Here is a 13,396-nt window from a genome sequence, read left to right as displayed (position 1 = left end):
GTAGTAATGCGATGTCGCCCTGTGTGCCTTTCAGCAACATCACCACTTTCACGGTACCGTGCACTTAATCGCGATATTACACTTTGCGTTGTATTTAATGCTCTAGCTACGTCGATTTGGCGCATTCCAGCTTCGAGCATACCCATGGCCCTTAGCATTTCGTCTCTGTTAAGATGTGTCGCTCCATAATGTCGTTTAATACTAAACAGAGTTATTTGAATGAATTCTGGCCAGTTATCATAAAAACATAGCCAGTACAGGTTAAATTTGAACAATTGATGCTAGGTGCTTTTATACATTTGACAAAAAATGCACAAACACTTCTGCAAATATCCCAAATTTAGAAATAACTAGTGTGACTACTTCGTTTCAATCGAAGTAGGAAGAATCGGCCTACAAATATGTGGTTGTTTATTCAAAACATTTATTTTTAACTTTAATAAAATGATATCCCTATATTTTTCCGGTGTGTGTATTTGGAATCGAAATAATCAATATAAGCTTGAGAGATCATTCGTATAAATTAAAAATGTTGATTATATACTTAGCAGACTGAACTGATAAATATTCAAACTCAGAAATTATTTAGAAAAAAATTAAAATGGAACTTCTGCTCCGAAAAGAAACCTTTTCGGACATGTTTTATACGAACTTCTTCTACAGAATATGTTACCAAAGTTTCCCTGTTATATTAGATTCTAAATAATTTAATAATGATAATCAGTGATTTTTCTTTACACAGGTAATATATTTTGCTAATAATAACCCAGAAAAAATTGCAACATAGTAAAAACCAATGTAACCTTTCTAAGTTCCTAAAAAAACGCTTTATTATGCTCACTAGGTTACAAACTCGAGTTAAAAATAATTAATTAAAATTTATGTGTATCTGCTTTGATAAGAACTTGCTATAAGCTTGTAGCACGCGATAGCTTGTGGTTGTTGGCAATTTTTAACCTTTCTTTGGCTCAGAAAAATAAGTAAATATAGAGACACCTTAACAATATAAAATACTATAACCAACTGACTTAAAAAATTATAAAAAGTGACGAAAAATTAATAAAGAATATTAATTATTTTTCTAGGTATATTTATTTCTCTACTTTTCTTACGTTTTTTATTTCACACTCCCCCCTATGAACAGTACCACACTGGGTACAACTTATTTTGAATTTTCCCTGTGACACGACACTGTATCTTTGTTCCTTCTGGAACTCTTGTTCCTCTTCGGTTAAGTTTCTTTCTGATAGATTTCTGTATCTATCATACCGATGTAGCTCCATATTTTTACACCTTATATTAATATTTTTTTGTAGGTTTAGTCTTTTAAAAGTTTTTTATTTTGCCTTGGACCAGATTCACTATATTTTAAACTAATTATAACGCGTTCATTAAACTACTGAATGGTGAAGTTCGCCTAAACTTGTTCAGATTTTAAAAGCTTCCCAACCAGTGGCGTTTCACATTTTTTTTAATTCGATTAATAATAACATAGAGTAACGTTTTTCTATGCTAGACAAAAAAATAGTGTCAGAAATCATAAAAATATATTTTTGATTCTGTGTGTCACATTTTTGATCTACAAAATGAAAAAAAAATCACAATATTTAATTTTGTAACTTTATTTCTTTAAGGCGTGTCTTCATTGATTTGAAAGAATATTCTGTGTTTACACATTTGATATCAAATAGATTCTGCTAGTTGATGTACAATGGCGATAGTTAGTGAAGCTGTACAGGGTGGATCAAATCGAAGCTTTTAAAGAGAAACACTTTTTTCTATAGGAGATAGACAAAAACTAATATCGGTGTCTGGAGCTCAATTTTTATCAAAAACATGATGGTGAAAACCGCACATCGATATCTGTTGCCGTTTCGGAGTTACGAGGTGTTTTTCAAAAATGTGCATTTTTAACAAATCACTGTAACTTTTTCTATGGAAAATATTGTATTTTTGTGAAAACATATCCAAAGCGCCTTTTTACGTAAAATTTAATAGTATAATTTTTTAAAATTAGTAATTTAAGAGTTATCAACAGAAAAATTGATTTTTGATTTGGAACACTCTGTATATTTTTAATTAAGTAAAAAGATCTTAAAATTACCTTTCGAAAAATATAGCAAACTTGATATTTTGTTATAGTCCCCTTCGAAATACTACTAAATTTTTAAAAGTTCGCCACTTTATCTAGTATAGGCTTTGGATCCCTTATTGATGATCTGCCCCTAATGGAACTCGAAAACATATTTTTTCAGCAAGACGAGGTACCGCCTCAGAAACCTGAAGTTATCAGCAAATTTTTGAGGCAATTTCGACAATAACTGAATAACTAACCAAGATCCCAGCCGATGGACGTCGAGGCCGCCAGACTTAACGCCTATGAATTTTTATCTTTGCGGAAGAATTAAGGTTCTTATTTTTAAATTGACCGTATAATCTAGACAAGAATTAGAAGTACTTAGTGGTTATGCGAGGGTATCTTTAACCCCTACTGAGTTAATGAATTCCGCGAGAAATGTTCAAAAACGGTCCCGTCTGTCCAAAACAGAAGACGGTCCACATGACGGACACCTGTAGCAAAATGTCATGTTTTGGTTTGCTATTAATTTTTTTATTGTTATTAGGTACAGTATAAATGGGTTTTGATGTTGTTAAATATAGTTTCAATGGTTATAAAATTTCTGCATGTCTCATTGCAAATTTTATTTTCGTTTTAATTGCTGCTCACAGCTAGAATTTTTTGCATTACAGCCGAATTTTTAAAAACTATACATCTCGAAGAGGAATCGAGCAAAATATCAAGTATGCTATATTTTTGAAAAGGTAATTTAAATTCTTTTCAATGAATTAGAAATATACAGGGTGTCCCATATAAAAAATCAAATTTACTCTTGATAATTTTTCTTTTTTAAATTATTAATTTAAAAAAAAATATACTTAATGGTTAAGTATTTATTTTTTTATATAGATTCTACGTAAAAAGGTGCTTTGGAGATGTTTTTACAAAAATACAAAATTCTCCATAGCAAAAAAGGTACAAACGATTTGTTAAAATTGCACATTTTTGAAAGAAAATTATCATCGATTGTCATTCCCGAGCCCTCTTTGACGCCGTTTTTTTTTCAATCGTATAGTAGAAAAAGACTGCCAAATACAATGCCTCTATTTACGCCAAAAACATTTAGGAATTACACGAATAGAAGATAAGTCGTATAGTATCATAAAATATAATATCTACTAAAAAGAATAAACATGATATTTATTCTGTTTTATCCGGGAAAACAGGAGAACTGGATTAAATTTCTTATTAACTACGATACTGAGCTATAATTTCAACTTAAAACACTATTAGACAAGGTAAATAAACATTTTCTTACGACCAATAAACCTGGATATAGTGGCTGCGAGCTAAAAATAAACTCTCTCACTCTCAGAACGTGTAAGCCGCAGCAAATCCAAACAGATTTTGGAAAAATACTGGAGAAGTGTTCTGTTGGTGGTTTTCGAAGTTAAATAACAGAGGGCGACAATAATACTATACTGCGAGTAGTATATAGAGCAATCAACAATAGTTGAAATAGTTGGCTCGGATAATCTATACTAATATATAAAATCCTTAAGTGACTGACTCACTGATTAATCACGATCCTGCTCAAACCACATACATATCAAAAAATATATAAAAAATTATGAATATTTTCTTGGTCAAAAGTATGGAAACTTAAGAAGAATGTTTATTAAAATTCAAGATAATATAAAAATTACTAATATTTAGTGGAATATCACTTTGAATTAATTACTTCTCTACATCTTCGTGGCATCGAATCGATCAATCTCGTACAATCATTACTGGAAATGGCCGCCCATTCAGTTTTTAGCACTTCCCATAATTCATTTTTATTTGAAATAGAATGGCTTCGAATTTTGCTATCCACATGGTCCCATAAATTTTCTATGGGTTTATGATCCGGAGACTGTGAGGGCCAATCCATTAGTGGAACACTATGTTCATTTAACCAATTTTGAACAAACCGAGATTTGTGCTTGGGATCATTTTCTTGCTGGAACAACCATCTGAGTGGCATTTCTTCATCAGCATGAGGCAGCATATTATTCTCCAATATGTCTTTGTACAAAAAACGGTCCATTATCCCATCAATTTTAACCAGACCAACACCTGAGCGAGAAAAACACCCCCATACCATTGTACTCCCACCCCCATGTTTTACTGTGGTACATTTTGGTCTTCGGACATAATGTCTCCCGTCACTACCAAACAGTTGAAACTTGCTTTCGTCGCTAAACAGTACAGTATTCCATTTCTGATAAGACCAGGTGAGATGATCTTGAGCAAATTTAAAGCGGGCCATCCTATTTTTCTTTGATATCAGTGGTTTCTTCACCGCAACTCTTCCAAAAAATCCCGTGTGATCCAACCTTCTTCTCACCGTGCGTGCAGACACCGATATTCCCCTTTCACCAATTTCTCGAGAAATGTCTGTGGATGTTTTTCTTGGATCTCCCATTGATATTCTCTTCATTCTTTCATTGTCCTGTTGCACAACTTTCTTGGTCTTCCTGACTTAAAAGCTGTTGAAACGTTCCCTGTTTTATTAAATTTACGAATTATTTTCGAAACGGTGCCTTTTAAAATGTTTAAATTTTTACTTATTTGAATTTGTTTATAACCGTTCTTGTATAATTCAACTATTTTATTTTTTAAATCCGTAGAGAAATATTTAGACTTGGGCATGATGTTTATATTTATCTGAAGCAAATCTTACCGTTTATCAGCTTAAACTAAATAATTTTAATGTACTTATTTATGGTTTCCATACTTTTGGCTACAAGAAATCTATTGTTCTCCTACAAAAACTGCTAAACAGATTTTTTCGCTGTGTAATTTTTGGGATACTTTTATTTGCCGATAAGCTGTTCATTTATATTCCTGAGAGTTTAAGCATAGCAATATTTTCTGTGATATTTTAAAAAGTAAAAAGTTTCCATACTTTTGGCCATCACTGTATATAGTGAGTAACGCTGTGCCAATTTGCAAATTGACATTTTTAATATTTTTTCGCTTTTTTCTTGTTTACGAGCCACTAAAAAAATTGTCTCTGTACCTATTTATTCACCTATTACATTAAAAAAACTATATTTAGTTTTTTAAGTAGGTACGTATTTTAATTTTATTTTCCCCCAAATATTTCAAAAAAACTGAAATTTTATTACCTTTGATCAACTTCCATATAATCGACTTGAATAAAACTCGCCCTTAAGCGAACTAATTAACCCTTTGAATTACATAGGGCGGACAAAAAAACGTCATTTATAGACTCCGAGTTTCGTATTACGTGCTAACTATTTTAAAGCAGTTGTCAGCCAATTTACGTTAAAACTTCACTCTACTGACGCTACGTGTATTAAAAAGCTTTTAATATTCAAGGCACATCCGAACGGTGGAATCGCATGTTGTCTCCCTTTATTTCTCTTAATATAAAGATCACGTTCAATAAAAGTTGGTGTTTTTTTCAAATATCTTTTGCTTTTACGTAGTCTCACTTGGGCTTATGATGCAGTTTAATAGCATGATTGTAATATCTGGTATTCGTTTTTAAACGTTTCTTTTTACGGTATTCGAAAATTATATATACATTTGGATGAGAACGGCCGCCTACTTCCTCTAGGAGATGCCAGACGTTGTCGTTGGTGGGGAAGCTCCTTATCATGTGCTCCTTACCTTCGTGTGTAGGAGGAATTTCCTCTAACACTTTAGGCTGGGTCTAAGGAGCATCCTACTGTTTTGTCCCTGGCTGTAGTGTGGTGGCTAGGGAATTATACCAAGCTGTCAATTGCACCTGTCTGCCATAGCTGGCGCCCTCTACTGTCTGTGGTCATGATTACAGAAGGTGGGATCTTGGTTTAACCGCCTGGACCAAGAGGAGACAACCTCACCAAAAACCTAAATTCTACGTTGTCTTCTAGCAAGCCAATAGAATGTGGAGTACCTCAAGGCTTAATACTAGGCCCTGTATTTTGTTTCTTCTTTTTATTAACGACATTGCTAACATAAGCATCAGTGGTAAAATATGTCTTTTTGCGGACGACATTAGCTTCACTTGCAGCAACAAGGACGTCACGGCACTTCATAGGATTATATCAAATGACTTAATCACCATTAAATTTTGGTGCGATTCGAACCTCATAAGTCTCAATATTTCTAAAACTAAAGCTTTGTGGTATAAAAACTCGCTGCAGCCTTTTGTACTTAACAACACCACCATTGACGTCGTAAAAGGGCTTGTTGTAGACAATTCTCTAAAATGGGACATGCATATCGACGCATTGTCGAAAAAATTGAGCTCTGCCTGTTTTGCATTAAGATCTGTTTCTAAGGAGCTTAACTTGTCAGTGCCTAGAACTGTTTATTATGCACTTTTTGAGTCCCACCTCAGATATGCCCTTCCATTCTGGGGTACGTGTTGTGCGATTCAATTTGACCGCATTTTCAAGCTCCAGAAGAGAGCTGTTCTATATTCACCACAAGTAAACGGCAGAATTCATTGCCACGACTTTTTAAAAAAAATAAAAATATTAACTATTCCTTCCTTATTTATATTTGAATCTGTTTGCCTAATACGTAAGCATGTATCAGCTTCTCAAGAAAGGTTATCTCACACTTATCCACTCAGGAACGCGGACCAAGGTCTTTATCTACCCACCCCACGCTCAGAGTTAGTTAAAACTTCAATATTATACAACTCGAAAATAATGCACAATCACCTGCCATTTGAAATCAAATCCTTAACATAATTTTCTTCATTTCGCAAAGCATTGAAATCTTATTTACTAGACAAGGCTTTCTAATCCGTAAATGAGTTATATTTTGATAATCGAATTTGATCTTAATATTTGTTATTAGTATATTTACTATAAACTTACTAAATATAGTTTTGAATATATTTTTTTTAATATCTTTAAATCTTATTTTTATTTATTTTTATTCTTTGACATTGTAAACATTTATAAATGTTTATTTTAAACAATAAGACTGATAATAATAAAATATGTAATTTGTATACTTGTTTTGTATTCTATTTTGTTTGTTTACTTTACCTTTGTCTACAAATTGTGAATTTTTTTGACAATAAAGGCATTCATTATATTATATACGATAGCGGGACCAGAGGCACCCCGTTGTATTTCCTCCTATACTTCTACATGCTCTCTGTAGAAGTGGACTGACTGGACTGACTAATACTAGCAACTCGTGGGAATACTATGAGATCAAGTATAAAAAACTCTACCGGTGAAGCTGCGGAATCCTTTAACAACACTAGGAACATTATTAATGCATGAGGGAGCACTCTTAAGGATAATTACAGGAGAGGCTGCTGACACTTACGCAAGACTAGTCTCCACAAGTGGCACACAAGCTACCACCTCCTCTAGTAAGGGTCGGGACCTAACTCTAGATTCTAAAGCAATACAAGCTACACTTTCGTCTACCCGGCCTGGACCAACCAGGCGGGTTAGACGATCGGCTGAGAGTAGATTTTAGTTGAGCAAAAGTACGGAGATACCTCCGACTGCTCTACGAAGGAACGTATGATTCGGATTTTTGTGACACACACATAATATCCCTAACCATAATTAAAAAATTCTACCTTAGTTAAAAATAAACAGAAAATTTCCTTCTGTCGTTTATATTCCATTAAATTAATCTGGAAAAAGCATCAAAAACTATAATTGTGTAATAAAAAAGGCCGGCAAGCGACCATTCATGAATAGAATCCTGAAGTCAGGCGGAAATAATCGGAATTAATATATGCCTCGATTGCGTTTGCGAATGTGGCTATTGTGGGCTTTTTGTGCCATTTCCTGAATACTCGCGTGAAAATAGGGCTTTCATTTAGGCGTTTTTTTTTTCCTTTTCTTATAGAAGTGTCAAGTTTTGTTATCGTTCGTTGAATCTAAATGCGTTTTGTTTAATTTTGGTATATAAAAATGTATAACAAATGCTCTAAAAACTCTAAATTACTGGGATCAGTGTTATATACCATACGATCGAAAAAAAAACGGCGTCAAGGTCGGCTGAGGAGTGACAATCGATGATAATTTTGGCGAGGTCAAGCCCTAGACGCCAAGCCCGTATTCTTCTTTATTTTTTAATGGCGCTTACTGCCAGTTGGCCCAAAGATGTTGGTAGTTCATTTTTATTATAAAGGGTTAATTTTTTTTTAGTAATTGACATCTAGAGGTTGACCTCGTCAATATTGACATCGGTCAGTCTTTGACGCCGTTTTTTTAATCGTATCTTTATCTTTCGATTTTATCTTTTTATTGAAAGGTGGGATGCAAAAATATATTTATTACTAATAATGGTAAATCTACTAAACTAGAACTCAATGACAGCTTTAGAATTGTAAAATCAAAGATGATATATAAATATGCAAGTGTCGTAGTAGGCAACGAAATAATAACATCTTACTCTTCGAACTTTACTATTTCTATTACTGAAGATTTCCAGTATTCTGTTTTAATATTTCCATATCTTTGATTTTATTATTCCGAAAACACTGTCAAAATTAATCTTTTCACTCTATAAGGTGTAAAAGAGAACTCTAAACTCTTACTAAATACTTACTAATCATCAACCAAAACTGTTTCTGACGAATGCTGGTGAAAAACTACGCTAATAAAAAATTTAAATTTCTCAAGTACTCGCACTTATTCTACTGTCTGGGAAAAGTTGGCAGAAAGTTTGGAAAGTTTCTTAAAAACTAATTACGGCGCAGTTTGGATGGTCATTTTTAAAAGAACATTTACATTTTCTTCAGTGGGGGCACCTAAAATAGTGCCTGCAAATAAAATTCATCAAAACCAATATCTATTATAATTGTGCATCTATCTTCTTTTTATTGAAATTAAATCACATGATTTGTTTTACGATAATTTTTTAGTATATGAAAATATAAATAGGATAACCTAACTCAACAACTGTTAAAAACGTATTTATACAGAGTATTTTGATAGGAGAAATTTGATTTTGATGTCAATATGATTCCTACTTGTAGAGGGCGCCATCTACATATTTTTAACTGGCATGAGGAGTAATAACTTTTCGTCCGTACCTGTATAAAACTACTGAGTAAAAATATATGCATTTACTTTTGCGTTTTGGTAAAAATCGCTACGAGTAATGGTTCTCGAGATATTTGGAGTCGAAATTATCTATACCTGTCATCATTGACATAAATTAAACATGTTGACTAAATAGTTATTAAACTGAAATCATAAATTTGAAATGATTTTGTATCAAAAGTTCAACAGAAACTGTATTATGATAATTTTTTTCGAAGAAAAATTTATGTTTAATTTAAAAAAAAAATAACAAGTTACCGAATTTATCATTTATGAAATAACTATCAACTCAACATGTTTATTTTTTGTCAATAATGACATGTATTTGACTATTTCTACTTCTACTAGGAAATTTTCAAAGAAAATGAAAGACTTTCACCATTTTTTTTTCCGAAAAAAACTCATAGACGTTGTTTCTGGGGTCGAAATATACCACCCCTAAAATATTTGCATTTATTTAAGACTCACTCTGTATATATTTTCGACTAACCTTCAAATAATGTCAACCGCCGGCGCCGCCACTGCAAATTTTCCAGTTCTAACCGAAGAAAATTAGGTCTTTCTTCGAGTCTCGGTTAAATAAATAAAATTTTCCGAGTTCTCGCGGTTTTCCAACTGAAAATTAAGCTTTCCTTATCGAAATAAAGCCCCATTTTAATGTGCATATTTTTAAAAATCCATTAACACGCCACTAGTGTTACCCTAAATCGAAATTATATTTTGCCAGTATAAATTTTCATGGCAGATCATAGTAAAGTTATAGCTGGAATATTTTTAATTTTCTTTAATAAGTGTGTTAACAATACCAGTAGTTTGACTCCATTTGTTTAAAACTTGCTAAAACTTGACTCGGCTAATTTTTCTGTTTTTGTATATTTCAATGTCTTTCTATATAGATTTGTAGCCCGATCCCGTCGAGTTAAGCTACACTCAAAATTCCAAACACACGTTCTTTGATTAAGGCTTGATTAAGGTTTGCAGAGCTTCAGCATTTGCCATAAAATTGCGAGCAATTTGTTACAAAACCATATAAATTATACCGGGTGTTGCATCGTCGGACGGGACATAGGAAATCCCATGTAAATTTTAATGGGGTCAATTATTGGCTTCCCTAATTATTTTAGAGAATAATTCTATTTAGGTTAATTGAAGGGCACTAAAACCCACATTCAAAAGAATAAATTTAGATATTTTTGATTAGCTCGTTTACGAGTTATCGCCGATTTCTTTTTAAATATTTCTCCTTTCTTATGGCCCTGTATTTACTTATGAACACCAGTCAAGGTAAAAGATAACAGTTAAATGAAGTTGTCATTTCAGAAATTTACCTATTTAGTGCTTTATTATTATTGAAAACTCATACCTACATCGGAAATCTTAAAGATGTATTTATAAATACAAATTAATATGAATTAAAGTAAATAAAGTAATCAATTAAAAGGTTAATTATAGTATTATTACAATACTCAATAACTTATTAATTTAGGTACTATTAAATTGTTAGAACTTTAGGATTTAAGAAGATGTTCAAATATTCCTTCATCGACTGCTAGACAATAATCCAGGCGATCATAAAATTCTCTTCTTACATTCGTTAGTTGGTAAACTGAAATTCTATTGCATTCGGCAGAAATAGCATTTTTTAACTCGTCTAGATTTGGGTATTTTTTAACCTTGTATATCCTGTTTTTTAAATGGCCCCAGAGAAAGGAATCATTTGGCAAAATATCAGGAGACCTTGCTGGCCAATTTACTGTATGATTTAGACCAATAACGTTTCCGTTAAAACTATTGTCTAAATATTCCCGAACAGCCAGGGTACCATGTTCCGGGCAGCCATCCATTTGGTACCAAACTTCCTGATTTTCCCTAGCGGCATCATGTAAAGCAGGTAAAATATGATTTTCGAGTAGTTCCAAATAATATTCTGCTTTTAAATTTCGCGTAAGAAATAATGGCCCGATAATATTGTGTCCGAATATCCCTGCCCAAACATTTACTTTCTGTGGATAATGCGTCCTTGTTTCGACAAACCTGTGTTGGTTTTCTTTGTTCCAATATCGATAATTTTGAATATTGGGTCATTATTTAAGGTAAACGTGCATTCGTCAGTAAAACATATGTTTTTTAAAAATTCCCTATCCGTGTTTGCTCTTTCCATCATATCAAAACAAAACGCCTGCCGCCGTATTTCGTCCCCATCTCGTAGCTCTTGGTGCTTTTCATATTTGAAGGAATAGTATTTATGTCGTTTCAAAATTCGAAACGCTGTAGTGTGTCTATTCCTATTTCATCCTCAAGTTTCCTTGTGCTGATCTTTCCATCGTTCTCTTCCACGCACGATAAAACTTCCAAGTCGGTATCATTTCTTGCATCTTCTCTTTGTTCCTGCCTGCCTTCACATCGGCAGTTATTTATTGGGGGACCTTTGGTCTCAAATCTCTGGATATTCCTTGCGATTGCAGATTTTGATTAGTCCAAACATAGGAATATTTTGTTAATGATTGACCATCAAAATCTTAAAAATAAAGTTGTCTAAAAATGTGTTACAATACGGATATAGTATAATCCTTTATCTTTAATTTCCTTCTTCATTTAGGTAAAAATACCTAGTCAGTTTTACATAAAACGTTAAATGCCGAACCCTTATTTACCTACTTTTTGGTACTAGTGAAATGGTATTTCTACTAATTTGAAATGCTATTTCTACTCTATAATATTTAGAATGTGACTGATTAAGATTGTGACAGATTTTCAAACGGGCGATGCTTATATTAAGAGATAAATCGATAGGAGGAGTTTTTCTAGGAAACCTACCTCAAGATAAACGACATTGATGACGCGTTATCGTCATTTTTCTCCATCTTCCCCTTCTTTTTCCACTACTTCCACTTCCCTGCGCTTCGCTTTTCAGCCGATGATTCTTGAACTATTTCGAGAAAAAAAGATCTAAAAACCCTTTTTTCCATCGCTCGTTAAAATTAAACCCTGAAAGCTTTTTAACCTTTCTCTTTGATACAGGACCGTCTTCAAACTATTTTTCGTCCCAAAATTTTAAATCAAAGGATACAGCCGGATTAATGTGGGAGATCTGTCTTCGCGGCTTTTTTAACTCGCACTCAGGGGATCCATTTTTGTGTCGAATCAAAATAATTCACCTAAATTTTTAGCTCTTTAACTCAAACGGTTTTCGAGATTTTCAAAAAAAAAACTGTTTTTTCAATTTTATTTTTATTTTTATAGTAAAATTCAAAATTAATTAATGATGATTTTTTTCTAATTCTAAAAAGTCGACGACATGAAAAAATAATATGATAATTATTCTTAAGCGAAAAGCCGATTTTTAGCGGAGGAAAGAAAATTAAAATCTTAATTTTTTCATATATATATATTAATCGGTTTAAAAAGTTCTACGTCTTCCGATGCCATCTCTCCATGCCTGTCTGTCTCTCCATGCACCGTCTCCGAGAGATCTTTCCTCCATAAACGTGTCAATCCCTTCCTGCCAACTTCTTCTCGGTCCACCCGGTTTTCTTCTCCCTGCAGGTTTCAAGTTTATAATTTGCTTTGGGATTCTCATTTCTGCCATTCTTTGGACATGCCCGTACCATATGAGTTTAAGTATGTTTAACTTCCATAATCTCTTTTATGCGTTCATTAGTTATTCCCTCAAGTCTTGATTTGCCTGTTGATCTCCAAAAATCCATCTCTGTAGCTTCCAGCATTCGTTTTGTTGTTGCCTTAATTGGCCACACTTCACAGCTGTACGTGGTTATACTCTTGATGATGGTATTATATATTAGAGTTTTGTTCTTGTTATTTATGCTGCTGTCCCACAGTATCCCATTCAATACCGTGATAGCATTCCTTCCAAGTTGGTTTCGTTCTTTAATTGCTGTATGCAACAGTCCATCATTTGTGATTTGCATACCCAAATATTTGTATTTTGTGCAGCACTTAATTTTCTTCCCTTCTTCTAGTATTAGATCTTGTTGTTCTCCTCCGATACATATATATTCTGTTTTGTTAGTATTGATCTCGAGTCCCCATTTCTGATATTCTTCTATAAGCTTACGTGTCATATAATTTATGTCATCGTAATCTTGTGCTATGATCACCTGATCGTCCGCGAAGCAAAGCGTGGAGAGCATGTTATCCCCTATGGGTACCCCCATATTTCTAAATTTTTGCTTCCAAACTTTGAGAACTTGTTCGAGATATATCTTGAACAGTGTTGGTGAAATACAGCACC

The 13,396-nt window shown here is 33.2% G+C and overlaps 1 protein-coding gene across 3 annotated transcripts in view; it reads right to left on the bottom strand.

The window, feature by feature from the left end:
• Positions 1 to 13,396, bottom strand: part of LOC115886382 (inactive dipeptidyl peptidase 10) — a 99,117-nt gene that overhangs the window by 43,552 nt on the left and 42,169 nt on the right. Inside the window, exon 1 of one of the 3 annotated variants that reach the window (XM_030905496.1) lies at positions 1,113 to 1,337. The exons of the other annotated variants lie outside the window; for them this stretch is intronic. Within the exon in view, the coding sequence (XP_030761356.1) occupies positions 1,113 to 1,283 (171 nt within the window). The 5' untranslated portion in view covers positions 1,284 to 1,337. Of the gene's footprint in view, positions 1 to 1,112; positions 1,338 to 13,396 lie in introns of those variants that run through there. 3 annotated transcript variants of the gene reach the window in all.

Source organism: Sitophilus oryzae, unplaced genomic scaffold (assembly GCF_002938485.1).
Source record: "Sitophilus oryzae breed Bouriz unplaced genomic scaffold, Soryzae_2.0 scaffold_488_pilon_pilon, whole genome shotgun sequence".
NCBI lineage: Eukaryota > Metazoa > Arthropoda > Insecta > Coleoptera > Curculionidae > Sitophilus > Sitophilus oryzae.
Note: the sequence above shows the minus strand (reverse complement) of the source record. Positions and strands in the feature narration are given on the sequence as shown.